This window comes from Polypterus senegalus, chromosome 1 (assembly GCF_016835505.1).
Source record: "Polypterus senegalus isolate Bchr_013 chromosome 1, ASM1683550v1, whole genome shotgun sequence".
NCBI classification, from domain to species: Eukaryota; Metazoa; Chordata; class Cladistia; order Polypteriformes; family Polypteridae; genus Polypterus; species Polypterus senegalus.
The window spans coordinates 126444444-126466034 of NC_053154.1; the positions used below are offsets into that span (position 1 = coordinate 126444444).

Below are 21591 nucleotides of genomic sequence, written 5' to 3' on the forward strand. Positions count from 1 at the left end.
AAAGGGGTAATGCCTTCTGATAGAACATTATATAAACTCAATCAACTCCAGCTCTTTATCTTTGGTGTCTTGTAATTTATTCAGAGACATGCTTCTGAGAGTTATTGTGCTGGCTCTTTCAGTACAGGGTGAAGATCCTTTTTGCAAATTATGGGAAAATCCTGATATTCCTCTTCTTTCAAAGACTGGTGACTTCATTCTGGGTGGAATTTATGGAATAATAATTTTATAGCATCCAAACCAACACTTAAGTCAACACCTAAAGCACTAGTCTGTACAGGGTGTTTTTTAATCTGTCTAATATACTGTTATGATGAGTGCCAAGTTTAAATTTTAAACTGTGACTTAAATTTGTTTTTCCACTTTGAAAAGTTTAAATTATAGAGAATATTAGTTTGCTGAAGCCATGGTTTTTGCGATAGAGCAAATAAACAACAGAACAGATATTTTACCTAATGTGTCACTGGGATATAAGATATATGATACTTGTAGTACTGTTTCAATGGCAATCAAAGCTGCAATGGCATTAATGAGTGGAGCAGGAGAAGCACAATCATCAACTCTGCCGTGTTCTCAACAGTCAAGCATTTATGCAATCATAGGACAGACTGCCTCTTCTCCAACTATTGGGATTGCTACGCTTGTTGGCCAATTTAACATACCAGTGGTAAGAATTAGTGTATTGTTATTGTTACCAGCTTTTTTATATTTTAAATCTTACTAATTGTGTTATCAGTAAATCCTTTTTACAGTCTTAAACAATATCAAAGTGTAATTATTCAAACAAATTTTAGAACCATACCAAGGTTCCATCAAGTCTTTGTCATGTAAAAATTCATAATAAATAGATTTACCATAAACATGTAACTGTATGAAATTAATCTATAAACTACTTATTTTTATTATTTTTTCTCCAGCCGTCTGGAGTTTTTTTGTTTTTTCTGTCCCCCCTGGCCATTGAAACTTACTCTTATTCGATGTTAATTAATGTTGATTTATTTTGTTTTATAATTGTGTCTTTCATTTTTCTATTCTTTAATATGTAAAGCACTTTGAGCTACTATTTGTATGAAAATGTGCTATATAAATAAATGTTGTTGTTGTTGTTGTACTTACAGTAATCATTGTTAGTAATATATTATTATGAAATACTGAAAGTGTTTACAGTTGCATATAATTATATATATTGAAATTAACTGATTTCATTTTCACAGATCCGTCATTTTGCTACTTGTGCATGTCTCAACAACAGGAAAGAGTTTCCCACTTTTTTCAGAACAATACCAAGTGATTATTATCAAAGCAGAGCACTGGCACAACTTGTCAAGCACTTTGGATGGACCTGGGTGGGAACAATAAGAAGTGACAATGACTACGGCAGTTCTGGCATGGCTACCTTTATAAAAGCAGCCGAACAGGAAGGTATCTGCATTGAATATTCTGAAGTTATTCACAGAACCAATCCAAGAGAGAAATTTCTTAAAACGGTTGACATAATTATAATGGCTTCTTCAAAGACTATTGTAGCTTTTGCATCTTTTATAGACATTGAATTTTTAATTAAGGAACTGCTTCTTCAAAATGTTACAGGTCTACAGTGGGTAGGCAGTGAGTCCTGGGTTTCTGCCAAAAATGTGGCAACTATGGAAAACTACAGAATTTTTAAAGGGGCGATTGGTTTTTCAATTGCTAACGCAGCAATACCAGGACTAAAAGAATGTTTACTGTCCGTTCGTCCATCTAGCACTCCAGGCAATACAGGTTTGATTAAACTTTGGGAAGACATGTTTGGTTGCAGTTTCAATGCTTCAAATCCTAAAACGTGTTCAGGATCGGAGGATTTACAGCAAGTTAATAATCTGTACACTGATGTTTCTGAACTAAGAATTACATATAATGTGTACAAAGCTGTATATGCTGTAGCACATGCGCTCCACAACCTCCTAGTTTGCCAGGATAATGAAGGACCCTGCATGGCAAACCAAAAAGATACACTGCCACTGCAGGTACGTAGTTTGTCGTCAAATCTTTACATATTTTAGCACATAGTTTAACCAAGGTATTGAACGTTTGTAAATATTTGATTATTTACCTATTTTCTTAAAAAAAAAAAAAAAAAAAATGATTTCCCCTTTTCGTAATTTTAGATATAGATAGTGTTAAATTGGATTTAAGTTTGAAATAATATACACAGTATAATCAAGACATTGAACATTTATAACTGTATGGGTATTTTACCTGTTTTCCTGCAAAAAAAATTAGATTTTCACTTACATAATTTTGGTTACAGATACTATTAAAGTAGTTGTTTTTTTATGATCACAATAATTTTTTTTAAATAATAGGCATTGCAATATCTGAAGAAGGTTAATTTCAGTGTAAACAGAGGTGAATATGTCAATTTTGATAATAATGGAGATACTCCTACAAGATATGAATTGGTGAATTGGCAGCTTAGTGTAAATGGAATCATAGAGTTTGTGACTATTGGATTTTATGATGCATTTTGCCAGAAGGAAAGCAGTTCATAATGAACAACAAGAGCATTGTGTGGGCCACCAATGATGGCAAGGTGATCTCTTCATTTTCAATTGAACAAAAGGCAAAATTTAGTATGATTTAATTTTATGAGCTTTAATAGTGTATACTTCAAACTTGTGAACATTTTTTTTTGTTTTCATTTTTTTTTCTAGATTCCAGAATCGGTATGCAGTGAAAGCTGTCATCCTGGTACACGTAAAGCTACACAGAAAGGAAAGCCGGTCTGTTGTTTTGATTGCCTACCTTGTGCAGAAGGAGAAATTAGCAACAGCACAGGTAATGCTTAGACTGTGTAAATGTACAAACTATTTAGTAAAATCCACCCTTGTTCATAACCTGCTTTGTTTAGTGCTTGATTAAGAGGACTTGGAATGTGTCTTAACAGAATTGAACATAACCCAGGAACCAGTCCATGATGAGGTTTTAGTTCATCATTATCTAAATAAACTGTATGTTAATTTTATACTTGAAGGCAGTCAAATTAAATATATAAGGGTTTGCTTTTTCGACCCAAGGATCATAGCAAAATATACCTTGTAATGTGGGAACTAAATAACAGAGGAGCAGAAAATCATTTTTTCTTTTATTAGTTTATTCGAAAAAGTACTTGCTGTCATATTTAATAAAAACTTATCAAATCATCCATTTACTTGAAAAGGCCTGCACACGTTTTTGGGCTTAGTTTTAAATATTTAAATTATTACAATGGATGATTCACCACAACATAGTTTTTATCAAGCATAAAATCCACCATTTTCATTTCTTTCTTAGAGTTTGTACTTTGAAGACAGACAAAAAAATCATAATAATGCATTTTCATCTTTCATCTCTTGTACTTTTACCATACCAGCATTACATAATTGTTTATTTTACATGAATGAATGGGTTTGTGTTGCGTAGTGACTGAAAGAATGAGATCGCAAATACAAGCGGCTGAAATGAGTTTCCTCAGCAGGGTGTCTGGGCTTTCCCTTAAAAATAGGGTGAAAAGCTCAGTCATCCTGGAGGGGCTCAGAGTAGAGCCGCTGCTCCTCTGCATCGAGAGGAATCAGATGAAGTGGCTCGGCATCTGATCAGGATGCCTCCTGGACGCCTCCCTGGTGAGGTGTTCCGGGCACGTCCAACCGGGAGGAGGCCCCAGGGAAGACCCAGGACACACTGGAGGGACTATGTCTCCCGGCTGGCCTGGGAACGTCTCGGGATTCCCCCAGAAGAGCTAAAAGAAGTGGCCAAGGAGAGGGAAGTCTGGGCATCTCTGCTCAAGCTGCTGCCCCCGCGACCCGATCTCAGATAAGCAGAAGAGGATGGATGGATGGATGGATGGGTTTGTGTTACTTTTGATAAATTTCTGTAAAACTTTCAATGGGAAGGGTGCTACACTGCTCCTGAATTAAATATCACATTGGAGTTTTATTGTGTGGTATGTTTTTAGCTACATATTGTATTCAACTTTCCTCCCATAATAGTTAGTCAAAATATTATAAAAATATAATTCATTATTTTGTATTTAGCAGTAAATCAACACAGTCCAAATGTTCCTTAAGATGGGTAGTGCATGACAATATAATTTTTCCTTACAGATGCAGTTCACTGCATGAAGTGTCCTTTGGAATACTGGGCCAATAAGGAAAAAGACCAGTGCATTTTGAAGGACATTGAATTTTTGTCTTATGATGAAACTAGCAAAATACCCGCGCTTCGCAGCGGAGAAGTAGTGTGTTAAAGAAGTAATGAAAAAGAAAAGGAAACATTTTAAAAATAACGTAAGATGATTGACAATGTAATTGTTTTGTCACTGTTGTGAGTGATGAGTGTTGCTGTCACACACACACACACATATAAACATATATATATACATATAGGATTGCAATTAAATGTAATGAATAAGTCAGGGCGGCCATAACGACGAACATATGTCATTGCGTCTTGTGTACGCTCGTGCATATACCGAGGTCCTCCAGTGAAGGAAGATGGTAATATCACAGCCTGACCAAGTTCTATTAAATCAGTGTCGTTTTTGTCAATAGCATCTTTTAAGTGAATGTAATTTTCAGCCCGTAGTTTTTTTTGATTTAGTCTGATATAATTTAGTCTTTCGGATTCAATTTTTGCGTACATATCAACTAAAAACTGATTTAATAAAGTTCTGAAGAAAAGGATATTATTAGCATGATGTTGTCTGATCATAAGGCGGTATGAATAGAAGCTTGCTGCAGAGACGGTTTTGTTCATAGGTAACCTACTGGTAGCATGAACTTGAGGTATACACACAGAATAGCCGTCTTCACCATAGCAGATCATGAGAGGATATTGAAGTGCATCATAGGATCTGTGGGTTTCTTTAATGCGTTGAAGTTTATTGTCTCTGGTTTTCAAGACAATATCTCTATTGTTGAATGTTTGCCCAACGATGACAACACCAACTTGATGAACTGGGTTTATTAAATCTGCCTTTGTGTGCATATAATGGTTTTTTGTCTGCGTGAATGAGAACTTTGAAGTCTTTGTCATCATCTGAAATACTGTCCATTGTGGAGCGCAAGTCCTGGATGTAAGTGTTACAGTCATGGAGCATTTTTTGTAATTGCTTCACCAGGGGCATGTTAAGTCCAGAAAAATTAGCGCAGCGGATTTGTGCTTCCTTTTCATAATCCCCGACGAAGTAAATTTGCAAAAATTTGTGTTCCTCACTTGGCATAGGTAAAAGACTGCCAATCAAGTGATACACTTGTCCCTGAAGTTTAAATGAAGGCATAAAATTTCCCTCAATGATTTGGTTAGCACCAAATGATGTCATTTGAAATGCGCTGTTGTACTTTCGAATGTTGTTCAAGAAATGCTCACTTTGAGGATGTTGGCCATTTAACAGGCCTTCAAGAAGGTGAGGAAGGTTACATAAAGGAGTGAGAGATACTTTACCACCGTTACAGCACAAACCAGGAGATTCGCATTTCCACTTCTTTGCTTGACAATAGTCACAGTGAACATTCATAGATCCAATGTGTACTGCTTTGTCAGACACATAATGTATGTTTGGGTCGTACGCAAATCCACAATTGGCTTTTTTGAGCCAAACCTTTTGTTTTCGTATGAGCCGCTTTTCATTATTGGGATCGTATCTAGAAACAGAAGCTCTATTAACTTGTGGATTTGCCTCCGTGTATTTAGTGACAGCGTCTCTATGAACTTGTGGATGTGCTTGCGAGTATTTCTTGACAGCGTCCCTATTAACTTGTGGATGTGCTGGCGAGTATTTAGCGACAGTGTCTCTATCAACTTGTGGATGTGCTTGCGAGTATTTAGCGACAGCTGCACGAAGTTGATTCCGTCTAGCTGTATCAGAAAATCTACCACGACGTCTGATACGTCTCCTTTTTACTGTGTTCTCATAGCTTGGATTGCCACTGTAATAATCAGCTGGATTTGTGTTGAAGTGACATTGAGCATGTGTCAATCGATGTAAGTATACAACCGGCTTCATCAATAACTTCGCATCCAGCTTTTGAGAGTTGAAATATTCATAAACATCAAAGTGTCCACTACTCAAATTGTCACCTGCGATTCTAAGATGTTTAAGAGGCAGTGACGGTTCTCCAAAGGTGAAAAATATCTGCCCATTTCAGTACACTTGAAAGCGACAACCAAACAATTCAGCGGCAGCCATCAACTCACATGCAGAACCATAGGTGAAGGGCTTAAGCATTTCAGTCTTATAGTGCTCCTGTGTACTATAATTATCTCCTGTACCATCATCAGTCCACACTTTGAAACTCTCCCAGTCATTTAATACATAAGACACAATGTCCTTGCGGATATCAAAAGTGAGCCTGATATGTCCGTGCAATATGTAACACAGAGAATGGAAAAGGCAGGCGCCATCTCCGGGCATGGACACCACTCGGTAAGTGATAGTTCTTTGATTAATGGTGATCACGTCGATAGACATTTTAATAGGGGTATAGTTGGAAGAATAAAGGGAATGGGTACTTGATCAGTAAAGAAAGTATAAAATACCTATACAATAAGTATAACAATCGAAATAAACGAACAATAAAACAGCGGAGAACCCGTGGATTAAATAGAAAGGCTGCTTAGTTGGCGAAGCAAGGAAAAACGACGGCCTTATATGGCGTTTCTTTATAAAATAGCGGAGAAGCTATGTAAAGACTGCTTGACAAAAAAACAGCGGTGTGGCTTATATGGGCAGGCAGTCAGCCAAAGAAGGGAAGCAATAAATAACTGTAATCGTAATAAAGGAACAAAAAAATAGCGGAGAGTCCGCAGATTAAATAAAGGAAATGGGTATTTGAACAGAAAAGTAGCTACATAATAACTGTAAGAATCGTAACAAATGAACAATAAAATAGATGAGAACCTGTCAATTAAATAAAACCTACACAATAAGTATAAAAATCGTAATAAATGAACAATAAAACAGCGGAGAACTCGTCAATTAAATAAAAAGGCCGCCTCGTTGGCGAAGCAATGAAAAAGGACTTTGTTATATATCGTTTGTTTATAAAACAGTGCAGAAGCTGTGAGAAAGCTGCTTCCTTCGCAAAGCAAGGAAACGACTCAAGACACCTGAGGGAAGAATGGCCGTATATGGGCATGTGACACTGGACATAACTACTTTGTCAGTCTTCTTCTCCTTCAGAGATTCTCAATCCACTGGGTCTCCTCACCAAGAGGAATCAAGCAGCCCCATGTCTGGGCACCAGGAAAACTGTGTAAGAAAAAGGACTCCCTTTATTAGTCAGGTAATTAAATGAAACAGGCAGAAGAAAGCTTGTGCTTTCCGCACTTTATTTCTTTTAATGAAAAGGGGTACCCTGCAGGCACTGAATGACAGGAGTGACCCCAAACATAGATTTACTTCAATATTCAATATACTTCTCCTTCAGAGATTACATACAGTAAATGCAATGCTTGCATAAGTGGTTGCACAACAGCTTATACGCTTATTTGGTAAATAATGCTGATTGTCGACATTTCTTTTGTATTCCTTTAACTCTTAATGCTAGCTGGCTACATTGTAATATTCCCAAAGTATTCACATGCCCTTAACACAGATTTTTTGATAAGTGGTCTGTGGTGTCAGGTAAATTTTAAATAAATAATCATGCCACAACTTAGTGGAGCTGCCAAGTGGACGGGTTTGTGTGTGTGCATTTCGTATATACGTGCGGAGGCAGGTAGATCAGTTAGGTGCCTCAGTGGTGCTTCAGAGAGCACAACTCATCACAGCCATGCTAAATTAGGCAGCAGAGTATATAAGAAGCCTGTACGGGCAGAACGAGGGAGGAAACAGATCGACAGAAAGAGTGAGAAGTAGTCAGAGGTTATAAGAAAGAATGGAAGAGAAAAGCGGGAGCAGGAGAGAGCCCGTGCATGAGTCAGAAAGAAAGAGAAAAAGCAGACAGCCAGGAGGGCAGCCCCTTTAGGGGAGCATGCAGCCGATGCTCAGGGACTGGAGAAGGCTAATCCAGCTGAGCGATCATAGATATTGAGTACATTGTTCATGGGACTCACAGCATAAATTCTGGAAAGCAGCGGGAGTCAGGGAAGCTCAGATGAGAAGCTGTTTTGGGGGCCACAGATGGCCACAGGGACTCAAGTCTTGGTTAGGTGAGGTTTGAATGGGGAGCCCTGCTTGGAGCAGTGGGACACAAACCTGTAGAAGCTGGATGGCTGGAACTGTTGATTGAATATCTCCACCTTCTGCAAAGTCCAGACAGGATAAGGGGAGGAGTCACTATGATAAAAGTGTTGCTGCGGGGACTCAGTTTTAAAGGAAAGCTTCCTGCCTAGGGTTTTTAACATTGATTTTAAAGAATTATTTATTGAATACAGTAATCCCCCCTCGATCTCGGGGGTTGCGTTCCAGAACCCCCCGTGATAGGTGAAAATCCGTGAAGTAGAAACCATATGTTTGTATGGCTATTTTTATATATTTTAAGCCCTTATAAACTCTCCCACACTGTTTATAAATATTCCCCACACAGTATAAACCCTTTGTATTCTCTTAGATATTAGGTAAGATTCATTGAAATTATGTATGTAAACACACTGTTTATATACAGTAAAACCTTAATATTATTTTAAAGATATCAAGCGTCTCCGATATCACATATGTTATAGACATTACGATAGACAGGCCACCAGCAATAAATACGTACAATGCAAGAAAAATTGTAAACAGTAAATGTGTGTACAGTGACACTAAATGTACGTACATATACTAAGTACTGTAAGTAGAAAATTAATTATGGTTACTCACCAACATTGACACAACGACTTATCCAATAATGAGGAGTTTAATTTTACTCCACAACAAAGGAGAGCATTACAACCCTTCTAAAGGAGCCTCTTCAGGCGACTGTGTAGTACCGCCGTTGTTTTTCTTCCGGCAGTCTTCAATCCAAATCCCTAAAGCAGATTCCATCTGGACTACTGCCTTAGTACGTCCACTTACAACTCATTTTGCGCCCTGGTTAAAAGGACACTGCGGCCGTAGATCTTATATTCTTTTCCTCCTTTTTAAATAAAAAGAATCGGGGACTCATTGATGCCATAACGGCGTCCTTCAGCAGTGCAGCTTTTCCCTTCCTTCAACATATCCAAAACGTCTACCTTTTTGGCAATCGTTAGCATCTTCTGTTGGCGCTTGGGCATGGCCCCTGAAGCAGTAGCAGATCGTTTTGGAGCCATAACGAAGGGTTTGACTACGCACAAAGATAAACACAAAATAGCACAAAAGTTAACTCTTTACACAGCAAAACACGTTAATGCTGAATGAGCGAGACAAGATTTCCTGGTTAACGCCACGGAATCGAATTTGGCGGTCTGTTACTGAGCCAGTCAGCACACAGGAACTTAACTGCATGCTCTGATTGGTTAGCTTCTCAGCCATCCGCCAATAGTGTCCCTTGTATGAAATCAACTGGGCAAACCAACTGAGGAAGCATGTACCAGAAGTAAAAAGACCCATTGTCTCCAGAACCCACGAAGCAGCGAAAAATCCGCGTTATATATTTAAATATGCTTACATATAAAATCCGCGATAGAGTGAAGCCGCGAAAGTCAAAGCGCGATATAGCGAGGGATTAATGTATTTTAACCTCCACGATCAGTGACTTTCAATTGATTATTTATTTTTTGACAGAAGATTGCACTGCACTTTAACTTGGACACTGTGTTGCTTTTTGGATGTTTAATAGAAGCACTGTTTACCCTTTTGCACCTACCCCTTGGTATGTGTATGTGTCCTCATTTGCCTGGCTCATCTCGGTAATGTTATCGATGGAGGCAGGTTCAAGAGGCTCCTGGAAGGAACTGGTAGCATGGAGCCAGCCTGCACTGTCACACACATTTGTTCTTACACTTAGAACACAAGCTGTTTACATGAACCATTACTTCCAACTGACATCCTGTGTACGTGCTGCAGCCTTAAATGATTCTTCACCTCATAGCTGCAGCCCTTCTCCTGAGGAAGCAGTTTTTCTAAGGAAGGCATTTTTCAGGCTTAAGGCTTTTTCAGATTTTTAACCATTTAACAGTTTAGCTGTCACAGCTGCCAAAGAAATGCCCAATTTAATCTATCAACATTTCAGCATTCAAGGAAAATAAAATTGTGTGTAAAGTATAGGAGGGAGCTGCATCGATTATATGAAGAAGTTCTCTAAAATTATCCAAAGCAAATCAGGTGTGAATAAAACCAGTTTATACATAACAGTTTGAAGTCTGTGTACTAGGACTTTAGCAAAGAGTTTGGTGTCTGACTTAATAGATAATCACCTCTACCTCTGACACTGAGTATAGTCTTTGCCTTGTTTTAATAAATGAGGGATGACTGCAGGATTAAATATTGGATTCAAATACTGTGAAGAAATGGCTGAATTCAACATTTGGGAAAGAGGTAGAGAAAGCTATTCCCAAAAGGCTAAAAAGTGCTCAAGTGGAATGCTATCAAAGTCTGGGTTTTGCCTTTAATCATAATGTGTAGTGTTTCCCTAAGGTCTTCCAAATTAACAGGAGCACCTAGGTGTGATCTTTCCTAATTTGAAAGATGGGGCAAATTCAGAAAATCTAGAAAAGACAAGGAAACTTAGAGGTGAGGCAAAGGCACTTCAGAAAAACATATTTGAGTAGTAATTGAAAAATTATTAATTTATTTGCTTGGGGTCATTACTAATAGAACCAGATGAAGAGATAGTAGCAAATTATGACAAAGACTGAGAAACAGGAGTTCGCAGGGGTTGGCCTCAGAGACAAAACAGTGAGCCCTAGTCTGATGGATTTAAAATTATGTTCATTGTAAGAGAAGTGCATTTGGGTCAGAACTAAAAAGTGATATTTTATTTTGTAGGTTTTTATCTAGTAAGTGGGAGAGAAACCTCTCCAACTCAGAATGCTGGGAATCAAGTTCAGCATTTTATTTTTGCAGTGATGAAAAACTAATGGAAAAGTCTCAGATACAGCCTTTGGTAGCCTCCCAGAGGATTCACGGGCCCTCCATTGAGCCAGTATTTATCTCCAAAAATTCCTTCGATTTAGTAGCTAAATTGTTTATTATTTTAGAGTGATGTATTGAATCTTCATCTGCTGATATAATGATGCAAATCACGATAAAGTGAACACTCTTATGATCTGAGGTTAGCGAGGAGAAAATGGAGGATTATATATTGTTTTATGTATAGGTGCCAAAAACCTTAAGTTTAATTTTAAAAACAGATGGCATAAAAAAAACAACAGGTATCGGGTTGCTGTGTGGAAATATGTTTGATTATAAATGATCTTAAAAGGTATTAACAAATTGCATTCTTATAGCAAACAATGCATATTCTTATTTTCTGTTATTTGTAATACTTAGTTTGCACAATTAAGAAGGAAAGCTCTTGTTTTTGGGGCTTTTGAACTTTTGAGTTTTGTGTTGCACTCATTGTGTTTGAAGGACCATACAGTGGAAGACGTTTTTTCACACTAAACCAGAAGGCTATCGGCAGAATCCACGAAAACCTAGAGAGAACGTTAAACTGTCATTGTGAAAACAGTCAAACCTGTTTTTATTCCTGCATTCAAGACATTACCTGTCACATCACCATTCCCTACTTCAGATAACAGTCATCCAGCCATTTATTTCGCCTGAAATTTCCACATCAGGATTTATCTATCAGAGAAGGAAACAAAACACACCTATATAAGACTCTTTACCAAACACAGTCCCACAAATCACTCTCCCTTACACTTTAATGTTCTGCAATTAACCTAACAGCTTCTCTGTGGATATTGATTTTTCCATACTGACACAGATAGATGGACAGCATGTACATTGATAGTTTAGGAATAAGCATTTCATATACAGTATATTACAGTGTAATTATTAATGCCAAGAGGTTAATTCAATCCCTCATTTTCCAAGCCCATTTCATCCATTACTAGATGTCAGGGAGTTAGTTGCAGGCATTTCTGAAAGTACAATATAAGTCTAATGCATGGCTTACAGAAGCACACACCCACAGTTGCTCAAACCAGATAATTTCAGGGAGTCAAGCTACCCTAACCATCATGTCTATGGAATGATGATAGGAAATGCAGTGAATAGGTAAATTAAGAATATGGAGGGATTGAAAAAATGAATATGATAAAAAAATGAGGTTAATTGTAATACAATTAATACAAAACAAATACACACATCTATCCAAGTGAAAGGCATTAATGTAAACAATACATTTTGAAAAGCAAATCATGTTAAAAATATTGAAAAATGGTGCTTCAGTTAATGGAGGACATGCATAACAGTCACATAACTAGTGTTTTCCCCCAGTTAGGTAAAATAGGTCCCCTTGTGATTTAAATATTTTTCAAGGAGCAGCCTGTTTGGTGAAGACAGAAATCTTTTACTCTTCTTCAGCAGAGCCCTCTTATTTAATATTTAATGTGACTTTAAGGGGTACTCCTCTTACCTGTTCTCTGACCTTCCTGTGATGGAATTGCTGCCTGGAATACTTGGTCTTCCATTCAGAGGATATTGCACAGAATGTGCAAAATAAACTCTGAGCACCTTAGGTTTTTAATTCACTGTAATTCTTTTTCTCCCAAGGTGGTACTGTGAACATTAATTTCTGAGCCATTTCAGTGCATGGTATACTGCTACCAAAGAAAATTCCCTCGCCAGCCTACGGTAAAATACCTACTCCACCATCCAGATCACTGAGGCCTCCCTTTCAAATACAACATGCCTAATCACAACAGATGATACATCTAAGCTGCATTATTGGGAAATCCATTAACAATTTTTTACAAAGCTGCTCCCATTACTGTCTTATGTGTGTCCTTCTGGAGAATGGAACATATGAGTGTAAAGACTCCTATTTAATGTTCCAAACTTGTTGTTTCCTGTAGAAGGATAGAGAGAGCCAGACCATAGCTTATCAAGACCAAGCAGAAGGCAAGAAACCCTACTATCCACTACAGGCCATACACACACAAATTGTGTTAGGTATGTCAGTCAAATAAACAACCTGCCTTTAGGCTATGTGAGAAAAGCAAGTACCCTTAAAGTAGAAGATCATGAGCTCATATGGAGAATATATAAATTCCTCACATGTGAAGTTCCATCCAAGATTCAAAGTGCAGTCCCAGGGCTGAAAGACAGCCATGCTATTTGTTGAGCCACTGAATAGCTTTTGAATTTAATACACACATATTGGTTTCACATTAAATATTACTATTGTCTGAAAGTGTTTCTTTTTAAGAATTCCCTTTCCACAAATTCCATAGATGCGGATAATATATCTCTAAATGTTGAAATGTAATGATAAAGTACATATGTACAGTATCCTAAATGTTTTGGGATAAAAAAATAGCTTTTTTTCCTATCACTAAAAGATTTTTAAATTGTCAGAATATTTACAGTACATTGATGACATGAAGGATAATATCTTCAGAAAAAAAAAGAACCACCAATGAATAAATCCCATGGCTAAAATTAGTACATTAGGTAAATGAGAAACTTCTTTGCAATTGCTGAAGGAGCACTGCCTTCAGGCAGAACACAATATAAACCAAGTCAACTCTTTATCGTTGCTGTCTTGTCATTTATTCAGAGACATGCTTCTGAGAGTTATTGTGCTGGCTCTTTCGGTATGGAGTGAAGATCCTGTTTGCAAACTATGGGGAAAACCTGATATTCCTCTTCTTTCAAAGACTGGTGACTTCATGTTGGGTGGAATTTTTACACTTCATAATAACATTATAGCATCCAAACCCACACTTAAGTCTACACCTGAACCATTATTCTGTACAGGGTGAGTATTTTATAATTTGCATAGCATACATTTGTGTCAGTTTTATTTTTAAACTGTGATTAAACTTGTGTTTCTATTTTGAAAAGTTTAAATTATAAAGAATATCAGTTTGCTGAAACCATGATCTTTGCGATTGAGCAAATAAACAACAGAACAGATATTTTGCCTAATGTGTCACTGGGATACAAGATATATGATGCTTGTAGTACTATTTCTTTGGCAATTAAAGCAGCAATGGCACTAATGAGTGGAGCAGGAGAAGCACAATCATCAACTCTGCCGTGTTCTCAACAGTCATTCATTCACACAATCATAGGACATTCTGCCTCTTCTCCAACTATTGGTATCTCTACGCTTGTCGGTCAATTTAACATACCAGTGGTAAGAAATAATGTATCATTATCATTATTATTATTATTAACATCTCTTTTTTCAGTGGTTCTTCAGTAAATCCATTTAAAAGTCTTAAATACTATGGAGGTGTAATTGTTCAAATAAGTTTTAGTATTATACCAAAGTTGCATCACGTCTATGACATAAAATTCACAATAATTAATTTACTATAAAAATGTAACAGTATGAAATTGTTCTATAAAATTTCTTAATCGTTGCTACTAATATATTATGATATACTGAAAGTATTTATGTATTGTATAGAATTATGTATATTTTATATATATATATATATAGAATTTAATTGGTTTCATTTTCACAGATCAGTCATTTTGCTACTTGTGCATGTCTCAGCAACAGGAAAGAGTTTCCCACTTTTTTCAGAACAATACCAAGTGATTATTATCAAAGCAGAGCACTGGCACAACTTGTCAAGCACTTTGGATGGACCTGGGTGGGGACAATAAGAAGTGACAATGACTATGGCAATTCTGGCATGGCCACCTTTATAGATGTAGCCCAGAAGGAAGGAATCTGCATTGAATATTCAGAAGTTATTTACAGAACCAATCCAAGAGAGAAATTTCTTAAAACAGTTGACGTAATTAAAATGGCTTCTTCAAAGACTATTGTAGCTTTTGCAATTTTCATAGATCTGGAATTTTTAATGAAGGAATTGCTGCTTCAGAATGTTACAGGTCTACAGTGGGTAGGCAGTGAATCTTTGGTTTCTGCCAAAAATGTGGCAACTATGGAAAACTACAGAATTTTTAAAGGAGCGATTGGCTTTTCACTCGCTAATGCAGCAATACCAGGGCTGAAAGAATTTTTACTTTCAGTTCGTCCAACAAGCACTCCAGGCAATACAGGTTTGATTAAACTTTGGGAGGATATGTTTGATTGCAGTTTCAACACTTCTCATTCTAAAACCTGCACAGGATCGGAGAATCTCCAGCAAGTTAATAATCTGTACACTGATGTTTCTGAACTAAGAATTACATATAATGTGTTCAAAGCTGTATATGCTGTAGCACATGCACTCCATGACCTTCCATCTTGCCAGGATAATCAAGGACCCTGCATGGCAAACCAAAAAGATACACTGCCACTGCAGGTAAGTAGTTTATCATCAAATGTTTACATATTTTAACATATAGTTTAACCAAGGTATTGAACGTTTCTAAATATTTGATTATTATTATTATTATTATCTGTTTTCGTAAAAAGAAAATGTGATTTTCACTTACATAATTTTGGTTACAGATACTGTTAAATTGGATTTAAGTTTCAAATAATTTGCCTTGATTTCTGGTACAGCTGATATATCAGTAAGGATGTGTAAAATTTTTATAAATATTGCAATGTATATAAAAAAAGTCAATTAAGAGTATGAATTAAAGCAGTTGCTTAAGATATTTGACATCTGTCATTTATATTACTTTGAAATTGCTAGGCAAATAAAGCTGATAAATTCTCTGAATTATTAGGCTATTTTTTATGATCACAATATTTATTGATATAATAGGCATTGCAGTACCTGAAGAAAGTTAATTTCAGTGAAAACAATGGTGACTATGTAAATTTTGATGTTAATGGAGATCCTCCTGCAAGATATGAATTGGTGAATTGGCAGCTTAGTGTAAACGGAATCATAGAGTTTGTGACCATTGGATTTTATGATGCACTTATGCCAGAAGGAAAGCAGTTTATAATGAACAACAAGAGCATCGTGTGGGCCACCAATGATGGCAAGGTGATCTCTTTATTTTCATTTGAACAAAAGGCAAAATTTAGCATGATTTAATGTTATGAGCTTTAATAGTGTACAGTGATCCCTCGCTATATCGCGCTTCGACTTTCGCGGCTTCACTCCATCACGGATTTTAAATGTAAGCATATCTAAATATATATCACAGATTTTTCGCTGGTTCACGGATTTCTGCGGACAATGGGTCTTTTAATTTATGGTACATGCTTCCTCAGTTTGTTTGCCCAGTTGATTTCATACAAGGGACGTTATTGGCGGATGGCTTACAAGCTACCCAATCAAAGCATGTATTTCGCATTAAATAAAACTCCTCAATGATATACGATGTGCTTCCCGCACGGTGCTTGATTGTTTGCTTTTCTCTGTCTCTCTCACACTCTGACATTCTCTGCGCCTGACGGAGGGGGTGTGAGCAGAGGGGCTGTTTGCACAGAGGCTGTTTGCCTAGAAGATACGGACGCTACTCTAAAAAATGCTGAAAGACTACCTTCACATTGCGCCTTTCTTTGCGGCTGCTTTATCGCTGTGCGCATACTTAAAAGCCCAAAAGCACGTATTGACTTTTTGATTGTTTGCTTTTCTGTCACGCTCTCTCTGTCTCTCTGACATTCTCTGCTGCTGACGGCGCTCCTTTGAAGAGAAGATATGTTTGCATTCTTTTAATTGTGAGAAAGAACTGTCATCTCTGTCTTGTCATGGAGCACAGTTTAAACTTTTGACTAAAGGGTGTTATTTCATGTCTAGAGGGCTCTAATAATGTTAACAGTGTGGGAGAGTTTATAAGGGCTTAAAATATATAAAAATAACCATACAAACATATGGTTTCTACTTCGCGTATTTTCCCTTATCACGGGGGGTTCTGGAACTCAACCCCCGCGATCAAGGAGGGATTATGTATACGTTAAAGTTGTGCATCATTTTTTTTTCTAGATTCCAAAATCAGTATGCAGTGAAAGCTGTCGTCCTGGTACACGTAAAGCTACACAGAAAGGAAAACCAGTTTGTTGTTTTGATTGTCTACCATGTGCAGAAGGAGAAATTAGTAATAGCACAGGTAATGACCTGCTTTGTATAGTGCACAGATAAAAGGACTTGGAATATGTCCCAGCAGAACTGAAAATAATCCAGGAACCAGTCCTAAGCAGGATGTTGCACAGTCTGTATGTTTCAAACCTTATGGTTGAAAGTTCATAAATTAAATATGCAAAATATTCCTTGTAATGTGAGAACTAAATAACTGAGGAGCATGATATCAATTTTCCTGTATTTATTTATTTTAATAATAATCTGTTGTAGTACTTAGTTTTTCTCTAGCATAAAGTCCTCTTTTTTCCATCTCTTTCTTAAGAGTTTGTACTTTTAAGACAGACAAAAAATAATAATAATCTTTTTTCTTATGCTGTTTTATTCTTAACATATGAGCACTACAACTTAACAGCAGAAGACAATGGCTTACATTTATGAATGAGTGTATGTCACTTTTGATACATTTTTGTAAAAATGTCAATAGACAAACTGCTACACTGCTTATAAACTAAATGATACTTTGGAGTTTAACTGTGTTGCATTTTTGGCTACTTGCTGAACTTTCCTGCCATAACAGTTTGTGAAAAATATAATAATATAATGTCATTTTTTATTTAGCAGCAAATCAAAGTAGTCTAAATATTAATTAAGATGGCTAATTTCATGACAATCTAACTTTTCCTTACAGATGCAGTTCACTGCACAAAGTGCCCTTTGGAATACCGGGCCAATGAAGAGAAAGACCAGTGCATTTTAAAGGACATTGAATTTTTGTCTTATGATGAAATAATGGGGATGATATTAATTATATTTGCTTTGTTAGGAGCTTCTCTAACTTCTGTGGTTACTGTTGTATTTTTCAAGTTCAGAGATACTCCAATTGTGAAAGCTAATAACTCAGAACTAAGTTTTCTTCTTCTTTTTTCATTGACGCTGTGTTTTCTGTGTTCACTTACATTTATTGGGGAGCCCACTCAGTGGTCCTGCATGTTACGACACACAGCTTTTGGCATCACATTTGTTCTTTGCATCTCGTGTGTTTTGGGAAAAACAATAGTTGTGCTTATGGCATTTAGAGCAACAATGCCTGGTAGTAATATAATGAAATGCTTTGGACCAGCTCAGCAGCGGTTAAGTGTTTTAACTTTTACACTCATACAGACTTTGATATGTATCATTTGGTTAGTAAAACATCCTCCATTCCCCCAAAAGAACATGAACACTAATAAAGAAATAATCATTTTAGAATGTGAAATGGGATCCACAGTAGCTTTTTATATTGTGTTAGGATATATTGGCCTGTTATCAGTTATGTGTTTTGTTTTGGCTTTTCTTGCTCGAAAACTGCCAGACAATTTTAATGAGGCAAAATTCATCACATTCAGCATGCTGGTGTTCTGTGCCGTTTGGATCACGTTTATTCCATCTTATATCAGCTCTCCTGGAAAGTATACAGTAGCTGTAGAGGTATTTGCTATTCTGGCATCAAGTTTTGGTTTACTTCTTTGTATTTTTGTTCCAAAATGTTATATCATTCTGCTGAAACCAGATAAAAATTCAAAAAAACACCTAATGGGTAAAGTGCAGTCAAAATCGCTTTGATATCTACATGAAAATTCGGTCACGTTTAAACTATGATACAGTAAACAGTCAGTGATACTTTTTTAAAGTATTGATAGTACAGCAAGCCAAAATGAAGTTGAGAAATATGCTGACCTTAATGCTAAGGTAACCAAATTAATTGTGTGTATAATTTAACATATTTGTTTTCATTAATAAATATCTGTAAATGATGATGTTTGTTAGTGCAGTATAAACATTGAGAAATATTCTAAACAAGTAACCTATAATATAGATAACATAATAGATTTTTATGCTCAAAAATTGGTCCCCACTTCAGCTTCTTTATAAACAGATTAATGTGTGTTTACATAAAACAAAAGTAAGAATCTAAATGGATAAACTTATAAAGCTTGTGCGACACCAATACTTTGCAACACCTTTTATGTGTTAGTGAGGAAAACGCATTATTAGAAAAGTTCAGTTTTATGCTCTTAATATGTTACTAGCAGGTTGCAATATTAGTTAACAACTGGCTTAAGCATATTTTTGGTAGAGAGTTGAAAATATTGAACCAATGTAATATTTTTTAAACTGGTATTTTAGAAAAATTGTACTTCTTACTTTCAATAGAAAACAATGCATGAAAAACACTTTTACACTACATTCCAAGTATATCTTATAAACATTGAAGTAAAACCAGCTACAATTAAATGTGTAATAATAACAGAGGAAAAGAATTTGTGGTTTTTGTTTAATTAAACAAATTTACTTAAAGGTGTTTATTATTTGTTATTATCATCTTCTCATGTACATAAAAGATGTACAGTGAGGGAACAGTAATCATATACATCAAACTAAAAAAGTGAAAGGAGACAGTTTATTATTAAAAAAAGCTTATTGAACTACCATAAAGCTATCCGTTTTCTCATTTTTGTTTTGTGTAATCAAATCTGTAATATCTTGACAGCATTACCTTTCAATTGAGATATTGCTGCAATAGATTTTATAATAATGCTGGAGCAATTAACTTAAGAACTTTTGTCTCTTCCAGCAGCAGTTTGTCTAATAGGAGTTCCTATGTTCTAGGTCATATGTTATACTGAAGCACCACAAATCACACAGTGTATTTTAGTAAAACTGAAATCAAAATAGGTTTAGATATTGAAAGGTGAAGTGACTTGTTCAACACCAATTAGTTAGTGGTGAAAACTGTTTTGACCAATGTTAACAGTCTGATCATTATAATATATCAGCAAAATTGGTTTGATTTTTATTGCTGAATTTATTTTAAAGTTCCATTATTTTACAATGTTGTGTTACTAAACCATACAAGTGACTGGATTAAGAATTGGCAGTAATTTGTGTGAAAAGGTATTGTTTTCAGAAGTTATGAATAAAAATTAATGGAGTATTCTCTAAACTTATTGTTACATCAATTCAATCAGTTTACCTGAGATTCCCTAGTAGAGTGATGCTGAGATTCTACATTTTTATGGGATTTTGCCAGCCTAGGTTATTAATATATATTTTATTAACATCTTCTATGTGTGATCATTTCCTTTCCTTTTGTAATTCAATTTTAACATTCCTTTTGTGACATTTTGGAGGTCTAACTGGGAGAGACTGCATGAAATAACAAACTGTACAAAATAAATGTTTTCTGTTAAAAAAAAATAAGAGTGCTGGTTTAAAATAAAGGATAGGAACAGAAAATAATTAAGCAGTTAACGTCCAAAGTGGTTTAGCAATAACAAAACTGAAAAACAATCTAAAGAGAACGGCATTTGTTATAATCCAGAGCAACCCAAGTCACTGTCTAAAGAACCAAACAAAGAAAAAAATGTAGAAAATAACTAACTCACTCTCATAGCCAATTGACAAATACTTTCTGGACACTTTCATTCGCATAAAGGACAGTACCCTTATGACCTCTATTTTTCACAATCAACAGACAGACGGACATATCTAAGAAAGGACAGTTTCCACCCAAAGCATATACGGAACTCCAATACGTTACAATCGTATTTGCTCAGACCCAGTGGATCGGGACACACAACTGCAGAAACTCAGGACAGACTTCATCAAACAAGGATACACTCCCATATCAACAGACCTACAAATCAGGAGAGCTACGGTTATACCGAGAGAGAACCTTCTGGAATACATAGGTGCAGAAACCAAGAACTGGGTAAACTAGTTGTAACATATCATCCACTTCTGGAAACACTTCGCAAAATTATGAAAGAGCTTCAACCCATGGTACAGAAAGACAATAAACTGAAGGATATATTCCCAGAACCTCCCCTCCTTGCATACAGACAACCACCAAACCTCAAACAACTGATTGTCCGAAGCTCTATGTGTTTCACGGCAGCAAGTGGCACAGCTCCCTGCCAACAGAACAGGTGTGGCACCTGTGCACATATCTACAACACAGATCAGGTAGTTATACCACATTGCCAGCAGGAGCATAAAACAAAGGGTCTGTTCACATGCAAATCTGCTAATGTGGTCTACCTAATCATGTGCATAAGGTGCCCCAACACTGGACTGTATGTAGAAGAAACTGGTCAGACACTGCGCCAGCAAATGAACTCGCATAGATTTCATATTAATTAGAACAGTACTGATCTTCCGGTGGCAGCACACTTTAACAGTAATGGCCACAGCATAAAGGATCTGAGGGTCACTGTGCTTCTGGGTAATTTCAAGACCCAACAGGAGCGGAGAGAATGGGAATACAAACTTATACTTAAATTCAAAACTTTACAAAATTATCTGAATAGAGACAAGAGTTTTATGACCAGATATGTGGACTAACAGACTGATTGACCAGCTGACTACATTAGAGGTCTATCTTACAGACAATGCACCTTACAGGACTTTCTCTAGTGATGGTTATCTTATCTCTACATTTTGTTAGTTCATTGTTCTCTTCTTTCAAGGTTAATTCATCTCAGTTGTATTTATTTTGTTAACATTTGAACAAAA

General features: G+C 36.3%; 1 protein-coding gene across 1 annotated transcript; it reads left to right on the forward strand.

Moving 5' to 3' along the window:
* The first annotated feature begins 406 nt into the window (after positions 1 to 406).
* Positions 407 to 18639, forward strand: LOC120533540 (extracellular calcium-sensing receptor-like). Its single transcript, XM_039760500.1, has 10 exons — positions 407 to 667; positions 1215 to 2006; positions 2346 to 2476; positions 2694 to 2817; positions 13576 to 13850; positions 13937 to 14231; positions 14566 to 15357; positions 15769 to 15996; positions 16942 to 17065; positions 17726 to 18639. The coding sequence occupies exons 1-10, from the start codon at positions 407 to 409 to the stop codon at positions 18637 to 18639; spliced, it is 3936 nt and encodes a 1311-aa protein (XP_039616434.1).
* Positions 18640 to 21591: the final 2952 nt, after the last annotated feature.